Source organism: Manis pentadactyla, chromosome 13, assembly GCF_030020395.1.
Source record: "Manis pentadactyla isolate mManPen7 chromosome 13, mManPen7.hap1, whole genome shotgun sequence".
NCBI lineage: Eukaryota > Metazoa > Chordata > Mammalia > Pholidota > Manidae > Manis > Manis pentadactyla.
This window is the reverse complement of record NC_080031.1, coordinates 29,571,389-29,596,493: the sequence shown is the minus strand read 5'-3', so window position 1 is coordinate 29,596,493 and position 25,105 is coordinate 29,571,389. Positions and strand designations below refer to the sequence as shown.

The window sequence follows — 25,105 nt, the reverse complement described above, 5'->3', positions numbered from 1 at the left end:
ATAGACTTAACAATGCAGACATAACAGACAAAAAGATCAGTGAATTTAAAGACACAGCCATAGAAATCATCCAAATTGAAACACTGGGGGAAAAAGACAAAAAAAAAGAACAGAATGTTAGTAACCTGTGAGATAATATCAGTCAATCTAACATACATTAGTTAAAAATCCCACAAAGAGGGGAGGGAATATTTAAAGAAACTGTGGCTGGCAGGTAGAGAAAGACAAATACCATATGATTTCATTCATTTGTGGAATATAAAAATAAAACAAAACAAAATGAACAAAATAGCAGTAGACTCATAGACACTGAGAAGTAACTGGTGGTTACCATGGGAGAGGGGTTGGGATGGGTGGGTGAAGAGCATGAGGGGGATAAAAGGACACAAAAATTCTCCATCACCATATGAGTTGATCATGGGGATGGTACTACAGCATGGAGAATATATCCAATGGTTCTGTAACATATCCTATGTTAACAGATAGTAACTGCTAGTGGGGGTGAGGATTTAATAATATGGATAACTGATGAACCACTGTGTTGTATACTTGAAACCAATATAAGATTGTTTATCAATGATACCTCAATAAAAAAAAGAAAGAAACAGAGGCTGAAGATGTTTCATATTTGATAAAACTTTTAGCCACAGATCCAAGAAACTCAACAAACTCCAAGAAGGATAAATATGCACACATGTACATGCTCATGCACACACACATACATCAAAATTAAATTAAGCCAGAGGATAAAAAGATATATTACATTCAGGTGAACAAAGATAAGATGAACTACACTAACATCAATCCAGAAGATAGCAAAACAACATTTTTAAAGTCCCAAGAAAGAAAAAAAACTATTAACATAGAATTCTATATCCAACTAAAGTATCCTTGTAAAGTACAGGATTTTCAAACAAGCAACAGCTGAACACCACTGCACTGTACCAGCATCTGCACTGTCAGAAATGCTGTAGTAAGTTTTTCAGGCAGAAGGAGAATGATGCCAGATGAAAACTCAGATCTATAGTGGCAGGAAACAGATTAGTGGTTGTCAGTGGTGGGTAGGTATTAACTTCAAAGAACATGGAAGGACTTTCAGCAGATGAAACCATTCTATATATTTTTTGGTATGGTGGTTATGGGTGAATAATTTCAAAAAACCCATCAAACTATACATTTTAAATGGGTACATTAAATTGTAGATAAGAATACCTCAATAAAGTTGAATTAAAAACAAAAAATTTAAAACACAGCATGTTAAGTCTATTACAGTTTATATCAGTAACTTACAAGGAAACTTGAAGGTAAATCAAAATGTTTCATTTATTGGTGAGAAAAATTCTAGGGGAAAAAATATATAGTTTGTGAAATTATGCATTGCTGAACTTCTTTTGAGGTACCTTGGACGATAAGGCCAAACAGACTCAGGCAACAGAAATCTTAGATTCATGTTCATCACACTATCTAGAAGGACCTTCTAACCCAGATTTCTACATCTCATTAGATGTAGTGTCAAAGGACGACCTCTAGGCCAGTTTTCCTTTCCATTATCAATTAAAATAGTTCAATTCCAAAAATAAGCATAGAAGGATCTGTGCTCTCTTTTGTTCTAATTAGGTTGAATGACCAACACTTTAAAAAGACATCACAATACTGATGGAAATGACATGCAGGTAATAAATGCTAGTCATATCAAACTCTCACAAATCATTTTCAAACTTCACAATAATATATCAACAAGCATTAAATATGTAAACTGAATATTTGTATTCTGTAACTGATTTTCTGAGCTTCTTAGTTTATTTCTAGGCTAGAAATGTATTTTTGTTTAATATAAGAATATTTAAATTTTCTAAAATTTGTGAGAAATATTAAGGGACACTATTTCTTTGAGTCCATTCAGCTTTTTGACTAGATTTATAATTTAAGGTTTTCTTTCTATAAATTTATTTCTATATATGTGATACAGATTAATACATTCTACATATGTGTGAGAAATTAGAAATATTTTTAAATACTCACTATACTTTGAAGTATATTATTGAAGATTTATAAGTTCCATGAAATTCCATTGAAATAGTGATGAAAATGTCTATGGAATTCATGGAAATTATTACTGTGCTAAATCTCTAAAAAAGAGTCATTAAAATCAATAGTTTTCAACCTTAAATCCACATTAGAATTACCTGGGAATTTTAAAAGAATAATACCAATACATAGACCCCAGGCAAGTATTAATTCAGCAGGGCCCAGGCATAGTTATTTTTACAAAGCTCACTTTGTGGTTGTAATGTGCAGCCAGAGTGGAGAACTCTATGTAGACCACAAGATTAACTTTTATAAAGAGATGTAGCTGGAGGGAATTCACATTAGGGTTGCAGCTTTCAGGAGCCTCATTCAAGTCCAGTGAAAGTTTCAAGAAAAAATACCATTTGTAAGTAACTTTTTTCAGAATTTCACATGCTGTTATTAAACCTGCAAGAAACTACTATTCTAACTGTGGTTAGAATAATTGGGTAGTTATTTTAGGCATAGAAATTAAGGTAAACATACTTTATTGTCTTTGCTCCCTCTTTTTTACTCTGAGAACTACACCAAGGGCAGAAATGTAGATATATACTTACACTGTTTGTAGTCATATTACTCTTTTAGATGTCAAGGCTCAGTAACAATTGCATATTGAATCATTAATTTTGGCATTTAAAAATATCTGAGCTATAAAACAATGCTCTTTTTTTCTTTCAGAAGTTTTGTGATGAAGTTAAGCAGATAACAAATTATGAAGCCCTCTCAAGTATAGACAGTCTTGAGGCTGGGGAACATGAAGAAATATATTTAACACTTAAGGAGCATTACACATCAATTCATCAGAATTCTGTTTCCCTCAGATCAGCAAATCTGCAATCAACTAATGTGAGCTGCTTTGATGAAGATAAACTGTCATTCTCTAAAACTCAACATATAAATAATTGGCTTATAAATTTAGATGATCCAAATAATAACACTGTCACACCTTTCTCAGATATTCTAAGTAAACCTAATGTTGTACCTTCATGTGAATGTTTAACTAGTAAAGAACAAAATCCATCTGTTCCAAGTGAAACTGTGGAAAGAGCCACAAATACTACTAATAATTCAGTAGCCTTTGTTTATAGCCAGCCCACTCTTGTACAAGATAAGAAAAGCAAAAAGACCCCTGAAACTGGCACTATGGAAACAACTGACTCCTTTTCTGGGGCATTCAAAGGGGAGAAACCACTAGTTACCGAGAGCCAAACCCTTAAATTCAGCAAAGCCTGGACCACTCCAGATTCTCTAACCCAGGAAATGGCTACATTTTCAGACCAAGAGAAATACTCTAAATTAACTCAAGAAAATAGAACAGCTTCAGTTCCTGCTACCTTACTTGTACCTGCGGCAACACCTTTAGTTTTTACACCTAATACACAATCAGCTAGGCCGTTACCCAAAAACAATATACATATAAAAGAAATAGACCCAGTGCAGTGTACTGATCAGTTAGGGGAATTGAAAGAGGTTAAAGATGAAAAGGTAAAATATTTTAATTGTAGTAAGGCGAATTTTCTTTTATTTTCAGATGATTTTCAAGCTCCCTATATACCTCACAACTCTGATTCAAAAGATAAAAAACAAAAAATAGCTGAAACATCAATACCATTGTCTAATGTAATTTCTGATTGTGACTTAGTTGGTCAGCACAAGAAAATAAAATATAACATCCATGAGAGAAATGGTGTGAGGTTTCTTAAAAGTATTTTAAAGAAGGAATCTAAATACGAACATGACTGTTTTAAGGCACTAGTTATAAACCAAGGCTTTAAGTTAGGAACTCAAAAAGCAACAGCTATCAGAGATAGTATTGAATTAACAAAAGAAAAAGGAAAAGGTGCCAAAATTCCAAAGACTCTTAAAAAACTGAGGTGGTTTGATGAAACTGGAGATACAAAAAAAAATACTGAAGATAATTATTCACTGAAGAATAGAATAGAAATATCCCAACAGTGGTCTCAACCATTCCACATTCAAACTAAAAGTAGTATTACCAGCAACATAATTAGTGTTCCTGCTTGTGCTGTAAATTCTGCTGATAGAAAAGAGCCCAAGGATGATTCCATCTCTGCAAATGTCACTACTTTAGGAGGACCTAGAACAGACCATGTGCTTTTGAATTGTTTTATACCTTCAAGTGATAACATTGCTAAACAAGCCTGGCCAAGCTCAGAAAAAGAGGAAAATAAATCTCCTCTACAGAGCAGTGATTCTAAAATTCAGAAGGCTAATTCAGAAAGAGGTGGCACAAAAGTAATTAGAAGAACAAGATCTGCTAAAGTCCAATCAGGCTTTTTATACACAAATAGAAAAGGCACTGTTATTCGACCACAGTCTGCAAGCAAAGCCAACACATTTTTACAAGCTCAGAGTAAACTAATTGTACCTCATCCTCCACCTAAGTATCCATCAAATATTAGGAATGGTAAAAATATACACGTGGCTAAATATCAGTCAGTAATGCCTGAAAATTCTCAAAACATGACACAGGACTATTTTAATTCAAGTCATTTGCTTCCAGTAGAACACAGGTTGATCCAGCAAAATCAAGAGAGTAGTTTTCCACTCTCAGATATTTGTTCTGACTTAGTCACTGAGATAACTTCTCTACCATATTGTGCTTCTGAGTGCCAAACTTTAGCAAAAATAAATCATTCAAATGGCATTCAAAAGGTTGCCCAGCAACATGGGACATTATATTACACCCAAAGAAGTCCTGTTTATGAAGAAAATAATCAGTCTGTGACACTTAGAACTACTGAAGAAGAATCTGTTCCCCTGTGGAAAAGACTGCCGCACAATATTCTGAGTCAAAATGAAAAGGCTCCTGGTAAGAATGATTTTATATATTTTTACAGATTAAATGTATGACTTTTTAAATTCATTTGAAATTTTTCATATTAAAGTATGGTAATGTGTACCTTACATATACAGTATTAAATAATAACAGCCTTATAGAAATAACTTAATCTCCCTTAATGTTATACACTTGTCTATCTAGTGGCTGAAACATTTAAGAGAAAGACCCAGCCTTTACTCAATTAAAATTATAAATTTTTGCCAGTCTCATTTTTTCCATGACTAGGATCTCATTCCTCAATATTATAGTCAAAAATTCTGTCAAAGCAAGCACAGTGAAAAATATTGTTTAAATCATTCTAAATAGGTGAGTAAATGTGGTTATACTGCTTTCCTTTTTCATTAAATCATTTGTTGAATTGTTCTAAGTTAATAATAAGTGTGCCTAACCTTCCCACCCACTTTACAAGAGTGACAGCTCTTCTTTTATGTGTTGTATATGTTGGTTTTCATATGGAGAAAAAAAGGATACCATTCCTTTAAACATTCTGAAAATTAATTCGCTGTAGAATGCCATTGCCCTTGGTAGCTGGCGACTCTTTGCGAAGCTACTTTCCTCTGAGGAGGGAATGGACTACAAGCCCATAAATTTTCCTACCAGTAGGAATCAGTTGCCTGTTGAGCCAATAGATGACTTGGGAAAAAAATCAGGAAAGCAAATCTTTTTTCTTTCTCCCAAAGCTATGAATAAATATTAAGACTCTATGAAGAGGGGGTTAACTTAAAATTTAATATTGTGTCTTCCTCAATTAGACCATGAGATTTTAAGGACAAGGGACTTTTTAAAAATTCATCATTGTATCCCTAGGTCCTAACAGTGCCTGGCACTTAGTAGGCACCCAAATTTTTCTTGAATTGAATGGATACAAGCCATATTAGCATATGGGGAGCTAAATGCAAAGATTCTAAAAATCTTCAGTACTTACCTACAAAAACCTAGATTTAAAAAATTATTTCTCTCACTAATTGGTTTCATACTTTTTTTATACAGCCATTTCACAATGTAACTTTCATTTTCACATGACTTCCAAACAATGGAAGCATCATACAGATTTGATATTCTAAAGTAAATTATGGTAAATAAATTATGATGGTTACCTTTTTTTGAATTCATGCCCTATGCAGGTTACAGTGCTAAGTGCTTTACACTTATTGTCTCATTTAAACCTCACCACAACCCTGAGAAATAAATATTTTTTAAAACCCCATTTTGCAAAGAAGGAAATCGAATTGCCCAAACTCAAGCACTATTACAATAACAAAATTGGTATTTTAATCCAAATACCTATGGCTCCAAGTCCCATGCCTTTTCTACAAAAACTATGTAATAAATATAGTTATTAAGCAAACATCATATATCAGAGTCTGAGCTAATCAGAAAAAACATTAGGAAACATAGTTTCCCAAAAGCTTAAGCATTGGGTAGCACATTAAAATTATGCTCTCATTCTCTGATAAGAGAATATAATTTGTATGTTCATTTGGAGAATCAATTTTTTCCTAACATTTAATCAAAGGAGGTAGTTCTTGGAGAAGTTCTTTATATGAGGGAAAATATTATAAATTTCAACATTTTTCTCCATATTTTCATGAAGAGAGAAATATTTATACTGTTGTATATGTCTATACTTCTTAATATAGTGATTATGCTTAGAAAATATAATACTAACAATACTAAATACTTTGTATGCTCAGGCATTCAAACTTTTCTTTTCAAAATGATTTAAATATTAACATTTCAAGCAAACTCTTTGCTAATACTGGATTCTAGTTCAATAAGCATATATTCATTTTTTCCTTACTCTCCTATTTGCCAGGTAATTTTTGTTCTCACACTCAGTGTTCCTGTAGTTGACAATTGTAGAGGGCATCTTGCTCTCTATTAGCATTTCCAGAACTCTAGCAAAATTCTCCAGTAAAACTCTATTCCAAGAAGCTCAACCATTCAACTTTACCACCTCCTGACCTCTCAAGTCTGACCTCTCAAGTCATATCACCCATCAAAGATGAATTTGACATCAGTTTCAGTCTTCCATTCCATGTAGTCTTTGCCAATATATTTATAATTCAGCATTCATGGAGTTGAACAGTGCAACACCCTGATCTCTCTCAACCATTTCTCGTCTCTAATGACTTTCTATACCATTTTGTGTCAAGTTCCATTCCCTTTTTCATTTTCTTGACCTTGTCAACACCCATAGCTCCTCTACTTCTAAAATCAGGAATTTGGTTTATCTCCTGCTCTCTGACTGCAGTGTGGTTTTTTCACAAGGATATTTAGACCAATGCAATAGAATAGAGACCAGAAAAAGACCTACATATTTAAATGCTTGATTTTGGGTAAAGGTGATACTTTGTGCCAAGGAGAAAAAACTTGCTTTTCCATTAAATGGCATTGTGTCAACTGAATGATTACATAGGATTAGTAAAATGACCTCACACCTTACACAAAAATCAATTCCAAGTGAAATGTAGATATAAATACGGAAAGTGAAAAAGAAATACTTCTAGAAGATAACATAGGGATTATGTTTACAACCTTAGGATGGGCAAAGATTTCTTAGACATAAAAAGCACTAACAGTTAAGAAGATCCATAGATTGTACATTAAAATTAGAAACATTTTTATCCAAAAATACCATTAAGTTATTTAAAAGGCAAATCACAAAGTGAGAGAAGATATTTATAATGCATAATACTGACAAAGAGCTCCTACCCAGAATATGTAAAGAGCACCTACAACCAATAAGAGAAAGATTTCCCACTTATATCAGTCAGGATTCAACCAGAGAAGCAGAAACAGTAAGATATATTAAGATTTATTGCAAGGGTTGGCGTACATGAATACAGGGCTGACTAAGCAAGTCTGAATTTTTTATGGCAGGCCAGGTCAGAACTCACAAAGCTAGACTAAAGTTGCTATCTACAAACAGAATTTTTTATTCTCTTAAGGAAGTTCCAGTCGCTTTTAAGGCCTTTGAACTGACTGAATCAAGTATACATAGATTATTTATGGTAATCTCCCCCAGTTAAAGCAAACTGACTATGGACTTTAATAGCATATACAATTACTTCCACAGCAACACCTGTGTTAGTGTTTGAAACACTAAGTGACACATCAAAAACACAATCACATTTTTTTTTAAAAAAAGGCAAAATATTTCAATAAGCTTTTCTCGAAGGAGGATAGCCAAATGGTCAATAAACATATGAAAAGATCTCAGCCTCAGTCCACAGGAAAATTCACATTAAAACAATTAGATGTAACTGCACACATCAGAATGGCTACAATTAAAAAGATACAATATTAAGTGTTGATTAAAATGTATAACACTAAAAAACTTTCATATCTACTAAAGTTGAATATATGCATACCCTATGACCCAGCAATTCCAGTACAACAGAAATAGATTGTATATATGCATGTGTGTATGTCAGAAATTCATTCATATGTAAACCAAAAGACATGTACAAGAACTTTCATAGCAGCTTTATAGCCAGAACCTGGAATTAACTCCAATGTCCTTCAACACTACAATATATAAAGTAAAATTCCATCGTTCATTCAACCAAATACCATAATTCAAATGAATGAGCCACTGCTAACAAACAGTAGCATCTATGAATCTCACACCATAATATTGTACAACCAGTAATAAAAATACATTATTTTCCATTTCTATCAGGTTCAAGAACAGTTAAAAGTGTGGTAAGCAGTATGTGGAAAATAGTAATGATGAAAGTTTTTTCAGTGCTGATAATGTTCTGTTTCTTGACTTAGGTGGCTGTGCAATCTGGGTGTGTGTGTGTATAATCAGTACTTATAATTTGTGCATGTTTCTATAGGTGGTTATTTAGTTTTTTTTAAATCCAAATGATGTTAGCATATTAAATACTTGAAATCTGATTTTTTTTTCCTTTCCAAGGAAGTATTAAAAATACTTTCAAGGAATCAAAAATGTGATTACTGGAAAAGACCAAAGATAATTGAGTTTAACTCCCATATTTTATGGATGAGGAAATTGACAAACATAATATGAAATTATATAGGCCCAAGATGACATGACTAGTTAAAAACCAAACCAGGATTTTGTATTATAGCTCCAGAGTTCTTACCTTAGAATAAATCTAGTTTTCATGAGATCAGAAATTTAATCAGAGACACTAAAGCAAATTATTCTAAGTAAAAATTAGATAGCATTTACTATGTGCCAATCACTATTTTAAGCACTTTACATATGGAAACAAATCTAATTCTCCCCATTAACTGTGTGAGGTAAATAGTATTATTCCCATTTTATAAATGAGGAAACTGAGGCAGACAGAATATTAATAACTTATCTAAGTCACACAGCTAGTATAAATGGCATGACAGGATTAAAATGCAAGCATTCTGTATCTAGCATCTGTGCTCTTAACTACTTTGCCATTATGCTTGTTTAAAAAAAAAACTCTGTGAGGGGATGGAGGTGTTATCATTTTGCAATAGATATGTGTATTGAATGATCAAATTGTACACCTTAAACTTACATATGTTATATATCAATGATATCTCAAAAGAGATGGAAAATGTAAATTAAATTTGAAAACTCTGAATAATCACAATTTTTTAATGATATACATTTTAAAAGAAGTACAATGATCTATACTAGTTTGTGGAAGGCACATAGTAACAAAGGAAGTCATTAATAAAATGGAGAATGGAGTTAAGATTCAAAATCATCTTTACTAACTGAAATAATAAACCAAAACTAATAAATTTCCATTTAGCAGAAATAACTGTAAAGTCTTGTATTTGCATTGTTTATTTTCATAAGTTTTCCATTGTGAAATATCTTACATAGTAAAGAATGTATATAATATATAAGAACAAGTTGAAGACTAATAATAAATAATAAAAGAAGAATCCTGTGCCCACCACTCAGTTTTAGAAATAGAAAATTACTGACAAAATGTCCCTCCTCAATTACATCCCCTTTCTTTCTTATAAAAATGACCATATATGGAATTCTATTAATTATTCCATGCTTTTCTTTATAATTTTGCTTCATGTTAATGTATCTCAGTATATTATTTAGTTTTGCCAAGTTTTGTAACTTACATAATTGGACCCATTTCATCTATGTTCTTCCATGATTTGCTTTGGAGAAAAGCAGTCAGTTTTGATTTTTAGATTCATTGTTACTGATTGATTCAACTGTATTTCATTGTTGCATAGAAAACAGTATAGAAATTTTATTGCTGCCCAAATGATCTCCCTAGAAACTATAACATTTGGCATATGTATACTTTAGCATATTTAGCATATCCATATGGGTGGGAATAAATATAATAGAGTGATTTTAAACTATAGGTCATGACTCAGCAAATTATGAAATTAATGAGTGGTGATCAGAATTTTTTTAATGAAAGTTCATTACTGTATTACATTCCATTATATGAATGTACAAAAGTTTTTCTTTGTTATATCACTGGATATTTGGGTCACTTCTAGTTTCTTGCTTTAATGAATAATACTTCTAGAAACAGCTCTGTATGTCTATCAGTTCACATGTTGCTGGGTCATAGGGTATGTGTACTTTTACCTTTACTAGGTGATGCCAAATTATTTTCCAGAGCAATCTATGAAAGCCCCTTTATTACATTGTCATCAAAACTGACAGTCATAATTTTTAGTGTTTTCAGTCTTATGCGTGAGAAAGAGTATCTAATTATAATAATTTGCATTGATCTGATAACTAATGACTTAAGCATTTTTTATATGTTTATTCACTATTTGCATTTTCTCTTCTGTGGAGTGTCTGCTCTTTGTTTTTCTCTTTCCTTATTGATAGAAATTGATTATATATTCTAGGACTGTATATCAGTTATCAGTTATATGTGTTGCAATTATCTTCTGCCAGTTTGTGATTTATAGTTTCGTTCTTCTTGAGGAGTAAAAGTTCATTTGGATGTGGTCTTTTCCTTTGCAACTTGCTTGTATGTGCTTAGTATTTTTTTAATTTTATGATTCCAAGAAGAAAGTTATCTGTCTTGCCAACTTTTCTTTAAAGAATTGTGGAGAAGAAATCTACACAAAACTAAACCAGACGTAAATGAAGGGGTAAAAATTGTATGGATGTTTTCAGCTCAGCATAAAGAAGGATTTGAGCTAAAACCACTGAGAGTAGAAGAGGATCCCCCATGGGGTAGTGGCTCCCCATCACTGTACCATTCAAGCAGAGGTTAAATGTCCACCTGTTTGTAATTTATAACTAAAAGAATAGTTAACATCTAAGATCTCTTCAAAAGCTATCATTCTGTGAGTCTCCAAAATGTTCCCTTACATTTATAATTAGGAGTACTATGGATTTTTTAATATAATTTATTAAGGATTAGTAGCTTTATTTTGAGTTTTTGTAGTAAACTTATCAACTCTGTAATTTTCATGAGACTAGAATTTGGCCAGAGATGCCAGTGCAAACTACATTATTTTTGCAAAAATAGCAAGGTTCTCAGCCATTATATAATTAGATAATATTTAAGAACATGTATGTGAATGGAACAATACATAAACAGTTTTAAGCATATACTGTATCTGTTTCTGGGATCAGTAATCTACAATCCACAAAACAACATCTACACAAAGAATAATAAAACACAAAAACAAATAACTATGCATCAAATCAAGAAAGTACTAAAGTGTTGGTAGATCTTCCCTCCAGAAGATTTATGAACAAGCTGAAGGAAGGGGAAAATCTGGACACAACAGTCATGTGGCCAAGGATATTTTCATTTAAGGTATTTTTAAAGCTCTTACAGTGAAAAGATGTGGACTTTACATCATTTAGAAGACAATTCCAAGCATAGAAAACAGTATAGAAATTTTATTGCTGCCCAACTGATCTCCCTAGAAACTATAACATTTAGCATATATATACTTTAGCATACTTAGCATATCCATATGGGTGGGAGTAAATACAATAGAGTGATTTTAAACTGTAGGTCATGACTCAGTGAATTATGAAATTAATGAGTGGTGATCAGAATTTTTTTAATGAAATATAATTTTCAAATGATGTTCTAGAATAGAAATTAACAGAGAGCATCATATATGGTGGTGAGAATATGTTTCACAAACCGTATATTCATCCTAGACCACAATGCAAAATATATTTCTTCTGTGAGACACAGTAAATCAGAATGCAAGTTACTTGCATAGAGGATAAGAGCTAGAATTTAGATTTTGAAGACTTAACTACTTGGAGTTAAATCCCAGCCTTGCCCTTTACTGGCTCTGTGACCTTGGGCAACTTACTTATCCCCTGTGAGCCTTAATTTCTTTATCTATAAAAACAGTGGTGATAACAGTGTCTATAACCCTAGTAACAATGCCTAGACAATTGTAAATGTTTGATCAATATTATCTAGAATTTTAAAAAGATGGCCGAGTGGGAAGGCAAGTTGGAAATCTCCCAAAAACACATAAAAATAGAAAATAGAGCAAATACAATTAAACCTGAAAATGATCTGAAGACTGCAGAACAGACCACCTACACTTGGGGAAGAAGAGAAGACCACACAGAAAAGAGAAAAGTGGCAGAGCCACCATCTAGTGGGATCCAAGCCCTCCCCCAAACCCAGCCCACAGGCAAGAGAAAGAGGAACAGAGTGGAGAGAGGATAGGAGCCCAGGAACACTGCACACATGGCCCTGGAGATCTGCTCTGGGAACACAAGTCCACATTACACTAGGTTTCTGGTGAATCGCAGGGCTGGACACAAGGGACAGCTGGAACACTCTGGGAGGCTGAGACTTGTGGAGGACAGGTATATTCCACCAGTCCTGAGACCCAAAGAGGAGGTGACAATTTGAAAGGCTTGCCAGCAGTGGGAGGAATGCCAAAGAGGCAAGGGTTGGGTGAAGCTCCCCTCAGGAGAAAAGGCAGGTGCATGATACCTCCCCAGCCCTTGGCCCAATAGGTCAGGAACTCTAAGGAGCCCCAGACACTCCATGCCCCTTGCTGGTGACTCAAACCTGAGACACCTCCCTGAGTGCCCTGCTGGTGAACCAACCCTCAGCCCAGCAACACATCAGACTTTGATGTCTGGCAAGCAGAGGAACACTCACAGCTTTCTCAGTCCCCATTCAGCCCAACTAGGGAAGTGCCTGCAGGAGCCAGTCCCAAAAGCTAATTCCTCCCCAGGCCAAGTGCTGCATGTCCCACCCAGCCCTAAAGTCACACAACATCCCCGCCCACCAGCCCTATTAACTCTGCAGTCCTGCCAGTGCTGTAGGTCAGGCAGAGGGCAGTGCTACCCACAGCCATCCCAGCAGAGGCTTCTGCTCAGATCACAAAGGTGGCAGAGGCAAACTGCCAGCACTGCAGACTCAGACCACTACCAGCAGACAGACAGAAAGGCAGCCTCACCCACTGCACACCAACAACACCTGGGGCTCTTGCAAAGTAGAACCAGCCACTGGAGAGTAAAGAGTCTTGAGCTTCTGGGCATGATAGGATCCTCCTTCATAAAACTATTACTCTGTAGGCCAGTAAGCATAGCAAATCCATCAAATACAAAAGAAGAAATACAGACACCCTGAAAAAATGAGGCAGAGCAATATGTACCAAACAAAACTACAGGACAAGACACCAGAAGAAGGCTAAATGAAACAGAGATCACCAATCTTCTTGATGAAAGATTTCAAAGCAACTGTCATAAACATGCTGACTGACTTACAGAAAAATATTCAAGTTCCCAGGGAGGACTTTAACAAAAAGAAGAGCTGAAAAAGAGCCGCTCAGAGCTGAAGAATGCAGTAACTGAAATGAAACATACAATGGCAGATTGAAGTGTAGATTACTGCAAGTAGAGGAGACAATCAATGAAATGGAAATTAGATAACAGGAACACATTGAAGCTGAGGAACAGAGAAAAAAGGATCTCTAGGAATGAAAGAGTGATAAGACAGCTACATGACCAATCCAAACAAAACAATATTCACATAATGGGTATCAGAAGAAGAGAGAGAAAAAAGGATAGAAAGTCTCTATGAGAAATAATTGTTGAAAGCTTCCCCAGTGTAGAGAAGGAAATAGACACTCAGGTCAAGGAAGCTCAGAGAGTCCCTTACAAAAGGAACCCCAGTAAGACAACACCAAGACATATAATAATTAAAATGGCAAAGATCAAGGATAAGGAGAGTATTGAAAGTCCCAAAGAGAGAGAGAAAAGGTTATTTATAAAGGAAACCCCATCAGACTATCAGCAGACTTCTCAGCAGAAACTTTACAGTCCAGAAGGGGGTGGCATGAAATATTTAATGTACTGAAATAGGAGGAACTCCAAACAAGAATCAATTACCCAGCAAGATTATCATTTAAATTTGAAACTGGGATTAAACAACTTGCAGATAAACAAAAGTTGAAGGAATTCACTACTACTAAGCCAGCCTTTCAAAATATGTTAGAGGAACAGCTATAGATGGAAATGTTCCTAAGACTAAATAGCTTACACTACTGAAAATAAACCCACAGTAAAAGTAATAGACCGGTTAATTCTAAAGCAAGTATAGAATTAAAACAAAAGCAAAATCAACTATACACAAAATCAGTCAAGGGATACACAAAAAGTGCAGATTATAACATCTAATACATGAAGTGTGGAGGAGGAAGAAGAAGGAAAACACCTTTAGATTGTGTTTGAAATAGAGTAATCAGCAATTTAAGATAGACTGTTATATAGTAAGGAAGCTATCCTTGAACCTTTGGTAACCACAAAACTAAAGCCATTCACAAAAAAAATTTAAGAAGAGAAACCCAATCACAATGCTAGTGAAAACTATCAAATAACAGGAGAGGAAGAAAGAAACAGAGAGGAGCTATAAGAACAATGAGAAAACAATAAAATAAGTACATACTTATCAATAATGAAATGTAAAATGAACTGGATGCACCAATCAAAAGACACAGACTGGCAGAATGGTTAAAAAACAAAACTCATCTATATAGATGAGATATGCTCCTTACAAGAGACATATTTCAGACCCAAAGACATAACACAGACTAAAAGTAAATGGGTGGAAAAAGATTTCATGCAAATAATAGGGAGATAAAAGCAGGAGTAGTGGTAATAGCATCAGACAAAATAGATTTCAAAACAAAGTAACAAGAGACAAGGACATGACATGATGAAAAAGGGGTCAGTCCAACAAGAGGATATAACCATTAATATCCATGTATCCAACATAGGAGTACCAAAATATGTAAGCTAAATACTAACAGAATTAAAGGGGAAAGTAGATTGCAACACATTCATTTTAGGAGACTTAAAAACACCACTCACATCAATAGATCAACCACACAGAAAATAAATAAGGAAACAGAAACACTGAATAATACATTAGATCAGATGGACTTACCAGATAGCTACAGAACATTCCACCCAAAAGCAGCAAGGCAAACGTTGTCTCAGGTGTACATGGAATGTTCTCCAGAATAGATCACATACTACACCACAAAAAGGCCCTTGGTAAATTCAGAATGATTGAAATTGTATCAAGCAGCTTCTCAGACCATGATGGTTTGAAACTAGAAATAACTTACAAAAGGAAACAAGCCTGACACACAAAGGCTAAACAACATGCTTCTAAATAATCATTTAATTGATGAACAAGTTAAAACAGGAATCAAGCAATACATGGAGACAAATGAAAGCAAAAACAACAGTCCAAAATCTGTGGGAGGTGGCAAAGGCAATTCTAAGAGAGCTGTGCATAGCAAAAAAGGTCTGGCTCAGGAAACAAGAACAATCCCAAATAAATAGCCTAACTCACAAACTACAAAAAGAAAAACAAATGAAGCCCAAAGTTGGTAGAAGGAGGGACATAATAAAGATCAGAGCAGAAATAAATAATAAGAAGAATAAAACAATAGGCAAAAAATCATAAAAATAAGAGCAGGTTCTTTGAGAAGATAAACAAAATAGATAAACCCCTAGCCAGACTTACCAAGAAAAGAAGAGTACAAACATAAAGTCAGAAATGATAAAGGAATAATCACAACAGATACCACAGAAATGCAAAGAATTTAACTAGAGAATGCTAGGAAAAACTATGTACCAACAAATTGGACCACCTAGATGAAATGGGCAAGTTCCTAGAAAAATACAGCATTCCAAGATTGACTCAGGAAGAAACAGAAAGTATGAACAGACTAATAACCAGGAATGAAATTGAATTGGTAATCAAAAACTCTGAAAAAAAAAATACCCTGAAGATGGCAGCATGAGAGAGGAGAGAGAGAGGCTTCCTCCAAAAACCATATACAATTAGAAAATATAGTTGGTGCAACTAGTCCTGAGAGAGCAACAGGAAAGAGGACTGTGCCAGGCTACATACACCTGGAGAAAAGAGCAGACCTCACAGAACAGGATAACATACCAGAGCCATGGCCCAGCGGGACCCAAGCCCTTCCCTGACCCCAGCTCACCAGCAAGTGTAAGAGAAGTGGAACAGGGAGGGAGTGGAAGGCCTGGGACTGCTGAATACCTAGCTCCAGAGATATGTTCTGGGAGCACAAACCTACATTTCATGGTACTTTCATGATACTCTCATGATTATGGGGTTGGAAAGCTAATACAGGCAGAATTCCTGGAGAGACTGAGATTCCAGCCGCTTGTGGAAAGCAGGGATCCATATCTGGCTGCTCTGGGACAAAAGCTTATACCTGTGTGCTCGGCCCACTGGTTCAGGCAGTGGAGACAGGCATAGCAGCCGGGAAACAGGAAACAGCTCTTTTCTCCCCCCTGGCATCAATACTGCTCCCCTGTGACCCCCGACATTGCTTCAGGGACTGAGCAACTCCAGAGTAGAGCTTCTGGACATGAGAGGGTGCCATATACAAATATCAAATGCCAAAGAAACCTGGGCCAGAGTAAAATTATTAATACAACTTTCAAGAAAGATTTAAATGACATGGACCTCATGAAACTTCCTGAAAGGGAGTTCAAAATAAAAATCATCAACACGCTAATAGAGGTATGGAAAGACATCCAAGAACTCAGGAATGAATTCAGGTCAGAGATCCAATCATTGAAGAGCACTATGGAAGGTATTAAAAGCAGGTTGGATACAATGGAGGAGACAGTAAATGAAATAGAAACTAGAGAAGAGGAATACAAAGAAGCTAAGGCACACAGAGAAAAAAGGATCTCTAAGAATGAACTGTGTGACTAATCAAAATGAAACAATGTTCACATTATAGGGATACCAGAAGAAGAAGAAGTGAGAGAAAGGGATAGAAAGTGTCTTTGAGGAGGTAGTTGCTGAAAACCTTCCCAATCTGGGGAAGGAGACAGTCTCTCAGGCCATGGAGGTGCACAGATCTCCCAAAACAAGGGACCCAAGGAAGACAACACCAAGACATATAATAATAAAACTGGCAAAGATCAAGGATAAGGACAGACTTTTAAAAGCAGCCAGAGAGAGAAATAAGACCACATATAAAGGAAAGCCCATCAGGCTATCATCAGACTTCTCAGCAGAAACCTTACAGGCAAGAAGGGAGTGGCATGATGTATTTAATGCAATGAAGCAGAAGGGCCTAGAACCAAAATTACTTTATCTGGCAAGATTATCATTTAAATTTGAAGGAGGGATTAAACAATTTCCAGATAAGCAAAACTTGAGAGAATTTACCTCACACAAACCATCTCTACAGTCTATTTTGGAGGGACTTCTATAGATGGAAGTGTTCCTAAGATTTTTTAGCTGTCACCAGAGGTAATAAAACCACAGCAAAGAAAGTAGAACAGCTAATTACTAAGCAAATGCAAAATAAAATTAAATATCCTCAAAGTCATTCAAGGGATAAACAAAGAGTACAGAATCTGATACCTAATACATAAAGAATGGAGGAGGAAGAAAAAGGAGAGAAAAAAAAGAACCTTCAGATTGTGTTTGTAACAGCATATTAAGTGAGTTAAGTTAGACTCTTAGATAGTAAGGAAATAACCTTGAACCTTTGGTAACCATGAATCTAAAGCCTGCAATGGCAATAAGTACATATCTTTCAATAATCACCCTAAATGTAAATGGACTAAATGCACCAATCAAAAGACACAGAGTAATAGATTGGATAAAAAAGCAAGACCCATCTATATGCTGCTTACAAGAGACTCACCTCAAACCCAAAGACATGCACAGACTAAAAGTCAAGGGATGGAAAAAGATATTTCATGCAAACAACAGGGAGAAAAAAAGCAGGTGTGGCAGTACTAGTATCAGACAAAATAGACTTCAAAACAAAGAAAGTAACAAGAGATAAAGAAGGACATTTTACACAATGATAAAGGGGTTAGTCCAACAAGAGGATATAACCATTATAAATACATATGCACCCAACACAGGAGCAACAGCATATGTGAAACAAATACTACCAGAACTAAAGGAGGAAATAGAATGCAATGCATTTATTTTTAGGAGACTTCAACAGACCACTCACTCCAAAAAACAGATCCACCAGACAGAAAATGAATAAGGACGCAGAGACACTGAACAACGCACTAGAACAGATGGACCTAATAAACATTTATAGAACTCTACATCCAAAAGCAACAGGATACACATTCTTTTCAAGTGCACATGGAACATTCTCCAGAATAGACCACATACTAGGCCACAGAAAGAGCCTCAGTACATTCCAAATGACTGAAATTCTACCAACCAACTTTTCAGACCACAAAGATATAAAACATTTGTGGAAATAAATTGTACAAAGAAAGCAAAAAGGCTCACAAACACATGGAGGCTTAACAACATGCTCCTAAATAATCAATGGATCAATGACCAAATTAAAATAGAGATCAAGCAATATATGGAAACAAATGACAACAACAACACAAAGCCCCAAATTATGAGGGATGCAGTGAAAACAGTCTTAAGAGGAAAGTATATAGCAAACCAGGCATATTTAAAGAAGGAAGAACAATCCCAAATGAATAGTCTAAACTCACAATTATTGAAATTGGAGAAAGAACAAATGAGGCCTTAAGTCAGCAGAAGAAGGGACATAATAAAGATCAGAGAAGAAATAAATAAAATTGAGAAGAATAAAACAATAGAAAAAAATCAATGAAACCAAGAGCTGTTTCTTTGAGAAAATAAACAAAATAGATAAGCCTCTAGCCAGACTTATTAAGAGAAAAAGAGAATCAACAGACATCAACAAAATCAGAAATGAGAAAGGAAACATCACGACAGACCCACAGAAATACAAACAATTATTAGACACTACTATGAAAACCTATATGCTAACAAGCTGGAAAACCTAGAAGAAATGGACAACTTCCTAGAAAAATACAATCTTCCAAGACTGAGCAAGAAAGAAACATAAAATCTAAACAGACCAATTACCAGCAATGAAATTGAAGCAGTAATCAAAAAACTACCCAAGAACAAAACCCCTGGGCCAGTTGAATTTACCTTGGAATTTTATCAGACATACAGAGAATACATAACACCCATTCTCCTAAAGTTTTCCAAAAAACAGAAGGGGAGGGAATACTCCCAAACTCATTCTATGAAGCCAATATCACCCTAATACCAAAACCAGGCAAAGACCCCACCAAAAAAGAAAATTACAGACCAATATCCCTGATGAATGTAGATGCAAAAATACTCAACAAAATATTAGCAAACCAAATTCAAAAATACATCAAAAGGATCACACACCATGACCAAGTGGGATTCATCCCAGGGATGCAAGGATGGTACAACATTCGAAAATCCATCAACATCATCCACCACATCAACAAAAAGAAGGGCTAAAACCACATGATCATCTCCATAGATGTTGAAAAAGCATTTGACAAAATTCAACATCCATTCATGATAAAAACTCTCAACAAAATGGGTATAGAGGGCGAGTACCTCAAGATAATAAAGGCCATATATGATAAACTCACAGCCAACATCATACTAAACAGCAAGAAGCTGAAAGCTTTTCCTCTGAGATCGGGAACAAGACAGGGATGCCCACTCTCCCCACTGTTATTCAACATAGAACTGGAGGTCCTAGCCATGCAATTAGACAAAACAAAGAAATACAAGGAATCCAGATTGGTAAAGAAGAAGTTAAACTGTCACTATTTGCAGATGACATGATATTGTACATAAAAAATCCTAAAGACTCCACTCCAAAACTACTAGAACTAATATCAGAATTCAGCAAAGTTGCAGGATACAAAATTAACACACAGAAATCTGTGGCTTTCCTATACACTAACAATGAACTAATAGAAAGAGAAATCAGGAAAACAATTCCATTCACAATTGCATCAAAAAGAATAAAATACCTAGGAATAAACCTAACCAAAGAAGTGAAAGACCTATACCCTGAAAACTATAAGACACTCTTAAGAGAAATTAAAAAGGACACTAACAAATGGAAACTCATCTCATGCTCTTGGCTAGGAAGAATTAATATCATCAAAATGGCCATCCTGCCCAAAGCAATATACAGATTTGATGCAAACCCTATCAAATTACCAACAGCATTCTTCAACAAACTGGAACAAATAGTTCAAAAATTCATATGGAAACACCAAAGACCCTGAATAGCCAAAGCAATCCTGAGAAGGAAGAATAAAGTGTGTGTGGGAGGTCTTGCTCCCCAACTTCAAGCTCTACTACAAAGCCACAGTAATCAAGACAATTTGGTACTGGCACAAAAACAGAGCCACAGACCACTGGAATAGAATAGAGACTCCAGACATTAACCCAAACATACATGGTTAATTAATATTTGATAAAGGAGCCATGGACATACAATGGGGAAATGACAGTCTCTTCAACAGTTGGTGCTGGCAAAACTGGACAGCTACGTGTGAGAGAATGAAACTGGATCACTGTCTAACCCCATACACAAAAGTAAATTCAAAATGGATCAAAGACCTGAATGTAAGTCATGAAACCATAAAACTCTTAGAAAAAAACAAAGGCAAAAATCTCTTGGACCATAAACATGAGCAACTTCTTCATGAACATATCTCCCTGGGCAAAGGAAACAAAAGCAAAAATGAACAAGTGGGACTATATCAAGCTGAAAAGCTTCTGTACAGCAAAGAACACCATCAATAGAACAAAAAGGCATCCTACAGTATGGGAGAGTATATTCATAAGTGACAGATCCAATAAAGGGTTGACAGCCAAAATATATAAAGAGCTCATGCACCTCAACAAACAAAAAGCAAATAATCCAATTAAAAAATGGGCAGAGGAGCTGGACAGACAGTTCTCCAAAGAAGAAATTCAGATGGCCAAGAGACACATGAAAAGATGCTCCACATTGCTAGTCACCAGAGAAATGCAAATTAAAACCACAATGAGATATCACCTCACACCAGTAAGGATCGCCACCATCCAAAAGACAAACAACAACAAATGTTGGCAAGGTTGTGGAGAAAGGGGAACCCTCCTACACTCCTGGTGGGAAAGTAAATTAGTTCAACCATTGTGGAAAGCAATATGGAGGTTCCTCAAAGAGATCAAAATAGAAATACCATTTGACCCAGGAATTCCACTTCTAGGAATTTACCCTAAGAATGCAGCAGCCCAGTTTGAAAAAGACAGATGCACCCCTATGTTTATCACAGCACTATTTACAATAGCCAAGAAATGGAAGCAACCTAAGTGTCCATCAATAGATGTATAGATAAAGAAGATGTGGTACATGTACACAATAGAATATTATTCAGCCTTAAGAAGAAAACAAATACTACCATTTGCAACACCATGGATGGAGCTAGAGGGTATTATGCTCAGTGAAATAAGCCAGGCAGAGAAAGACAAGTACCAAATGATTTCACTCATATGTGGAGTATAAGAACAAAGAAAAACTGAAGGAACAAAACAGCAACAGAATCACAGAACCCAAGAATGGACTAACAGTTACCAAAGGGAAAGGGACTGGGGAGGATAGGTGGGAAGGGAGGGAGAAGGGTGGGGAAGAAGAAAGGGGGCCTTACAATTAGCATGTATAATGTCAGGGGGTGTACGGGGACATCTGTGCCACACAGAGAAGACAAGTAGTGATTTTACAGTATCTTGCCACGGTGATGGACAGTGACTGTAATGGGGTTTGTGGGGAGGACTTGGTGATGGGGGAGTCTAGTAAACATAATTTTAAAAAATAAAAATAAATAAATAAAAATTTTAAAAACCTAGGTCCAGATGGCTTCACAGCTGATTCTATTACACATTTAAAGAAGAGCTAATACCATCCTTCTTAAAGTATTCCGAAAAGTAGAAGAGTAAGAAATCCTTCCAAAGTCATTCTATGAGGCCAGCATCACTCTAATACCAAAACCAGAAAAAGACATCACACACACAAAAATTAAAGACCAATGTCCCTAAGGAACATAGATGCAAAAATTCTCAACAAAATATTAGCACACTGAATTCAAAAATACATAAAAAAGATCACCCTCCATGACCAAGTTGGATTTATTCCAGGAATGCAAGAATGGCACAATATTCAGAAATAAATATCATGCGCCACATTTTTTAAAAAGGATAAAAACACATAATCATCTCAGTACATGCTGCAAAAGCATTTGACAAAATTCAACATCCATTCATGATTAAACTTTCAACAAAATGGGTATAGAGTATATGTATCTCAACATAATAAAGGCCATATATGACAAACCCACAGCCAACATCATACATAGCAAAAAGCTGAAAGCTTTTCTGCTAAGGTCAGGAACAAGACAAGGATGCTCACTCCCACTGCTTTTATTCAACATAGTACTGGAGGTCCCTGCCACAGCAATCAGACAACACAAAAAGATAAAAGGCATCCAAATTGGTAAGGAAGATGTAAAACTCACTATTTGCAGAAGACATGGTATTATACATAGACAACCCTAAATGCTCCACCAAAAAAACTGTTAGAACAAATAACTGAATTCAGCAAAATTTCAGGATTCAAAATTAATACACAGAAATCAGTTGCATTCCTATATACTAATAACTAATTAGCAGAGGGAAATCAGGAAAAAAACTCCATTTATAATTGCATTAAAAAGAATAAAATACCTAGGAATAAACCTCACCAAGGAGGTGAAAGACATATACCCTAAAAACCACAAGGCACTCATGAGAGAAATTAAAGAAGACACCAATAAATGGAAATTCATCCTGTGCTCATGGATAGGATGAATTAATATTGTCCAAATGGCCAGCCTGCCTAAAGCAGTCTACAGATTCAGTGTAATCCCTTTCAAAATACCAACAGCATTCTCCAATGAACTAGAAGAAATATTTCTAAAATTCATATGGAACAACAAAAGACCCTTAATAGCCATAACAATCCTGAGAAAGAAGAACAAAGCTAGGGAGATTATGCTACCTGACTTCAAGTTCTACTGCAAAGCCACAGTAATCAAAACAATTTGGTACTGGCACAAGAACAGACCCATATGTCAATGGTATAGAATAGAGAGGCCAGATATAAGCCCACACATATATGGTTAATATACCATAAAGGGGCCACGGATATCCAATGCATAAACGACAGCCTCTTCAACAACTGGTGTTGGCAAAACTGGAGAGCTACATGTCATAGAATGAAACTGGATTATTGTCTAACTCCATACACAAAAGTAAACTCGAAATGGATTAAAGACCTGAATATAAGTTGTGAAACCATAAAACTCTTAAAAGAAAACATAGGCAAAAATCTCTTGAACATTAGTATGAGCAATATTTTTCCTGGACACATCTCCTCAGGCAAGGGAAACAAAATAAAAAATGAACAAGTGGGACTGTATCAAACTAAACGTCTTCTGTACAGCAAAAGACATCATCATCAAAACAGGCATCCTACAGTATGGGAAATTATATTCATAAACAACTCATCTGATAAGGGGTTAACATCCAAATATGTAAAGAACTCATATGACTCAACACCCAAAAAACAACCTGATTTTTAAAATGGACTCTTTCTCCAAAGAGGAAATACGAATGGACAACAAGCACATCATGCTCCACATCACTAATCAGGGAAATGCAAATCCAAGCCACCATGAGATATCACCTCACACCAGTTAGAATGGCCACTATCCAAAAGACAAGAAATAACAAATGTTGGCCAGGATATGGAAAGATGTGAACCCTCCTACACCTTTGGTGGGAATGTAAATTTGTGCAACCTCTGTGGAAACAAGTATGGAGGTTCCTCAAAAAGCTAAAAATAGAAATACTATCTGATCCAGTATTTCCACTTCTAGGAATTTACCTGAAGAAAACAAAATCCCTGATTCAAAAAAACATATGTACTATATTTCTGTTCTCACTATGTGCATTAGCAAAGACATGGAAGCAATCTAAGTGTCATCAATAGATGAATGGATAAAGAAGATGTGGTACATACACACAGTGGAATATTATTCAGCCATAAGAAGAAAAGAAACCCTGCCATTTGCAACAGCTTGATGGAAGTAGAGGGTATAATGCTCAGTGAAATAAGCCAGGTAGAGAAAGACAAATATCATGTAATTTCACTTATTTGTGGGATATAAAAACAAAGCAAAACAGAAGGAACAAAACAGCAGTAGACTCATATACTCTGAGGAGTGACTAGTAGTTACCAAAGGGGAGGATGGGAAAGGGCAGGGAGGGAGGGAGGGGGATAAAGGTATACAATAATTTGCAATCACAATATGAGTTGGTAACGGGGACAGTAGTACAGCATGGAGAATATAAGTACGTGATTCAGTAGCATCTTTTTATGTTGACAGTAACCACACTAGAGGGGGTGAGGATTTAATAATATGGGTAATTAAGATTATATATCAATAATACTTCAATTAGAAAAATATTAGCTAAAATTATGTTATTTCTTATTCTAAAAGTTTAGGAGCTCAATTACTAAGTTACTTTCTTGAAAGTTATAGCTTTATATTTGTAGTTATAGTATATTAACTATATATGTATAGCTATATGTAGAATATGTGTGTATATGTCTATGCTATAGTAACACATTAGATTCAATATTCAAACTCATTCTCCAGTACATAATTTCAGAACTAAAAATATTTTCATTTTTTCTCCTACCTGAATTCTTATCACTAATGCACACACAAACACACATACAGACTTCCACATACATTTGCATACCCATATTGAATTTTCC

The 25,105-nt window shown here is 35.3% G+C and overlaps 1 protein-coding gene across 8 annotated transcripts in view; it reads left to right on the top strand.

The window, feature by feature from the left end:
* The window catches only part of CEP126 (centrosomal protein 126), an 86,194-nt gene that overhangs the window by 34,449 nt on the left and 26,640 nt on the right, over positions 1-25,105 (top strand). For 7 of the 8 annotated variants that reach the window (XM_057490355.1, XM_057490353.1, XM_057490354.1 and 4 more), the window contains one exon: positions 2,746-4,900. In XM_057490355.1, coding sequence (XP_057346338.1) covers positions 2,746-4,900 — 2,155 coding nt within the window. Of the gene's footprint in view, positions 1-2,745; positions 4,901-8,855; positions 12,707-25,105 lie in introns of those variants that run through there. The other variant, XM_036902782.2, reaches the window with a different exon arrangement.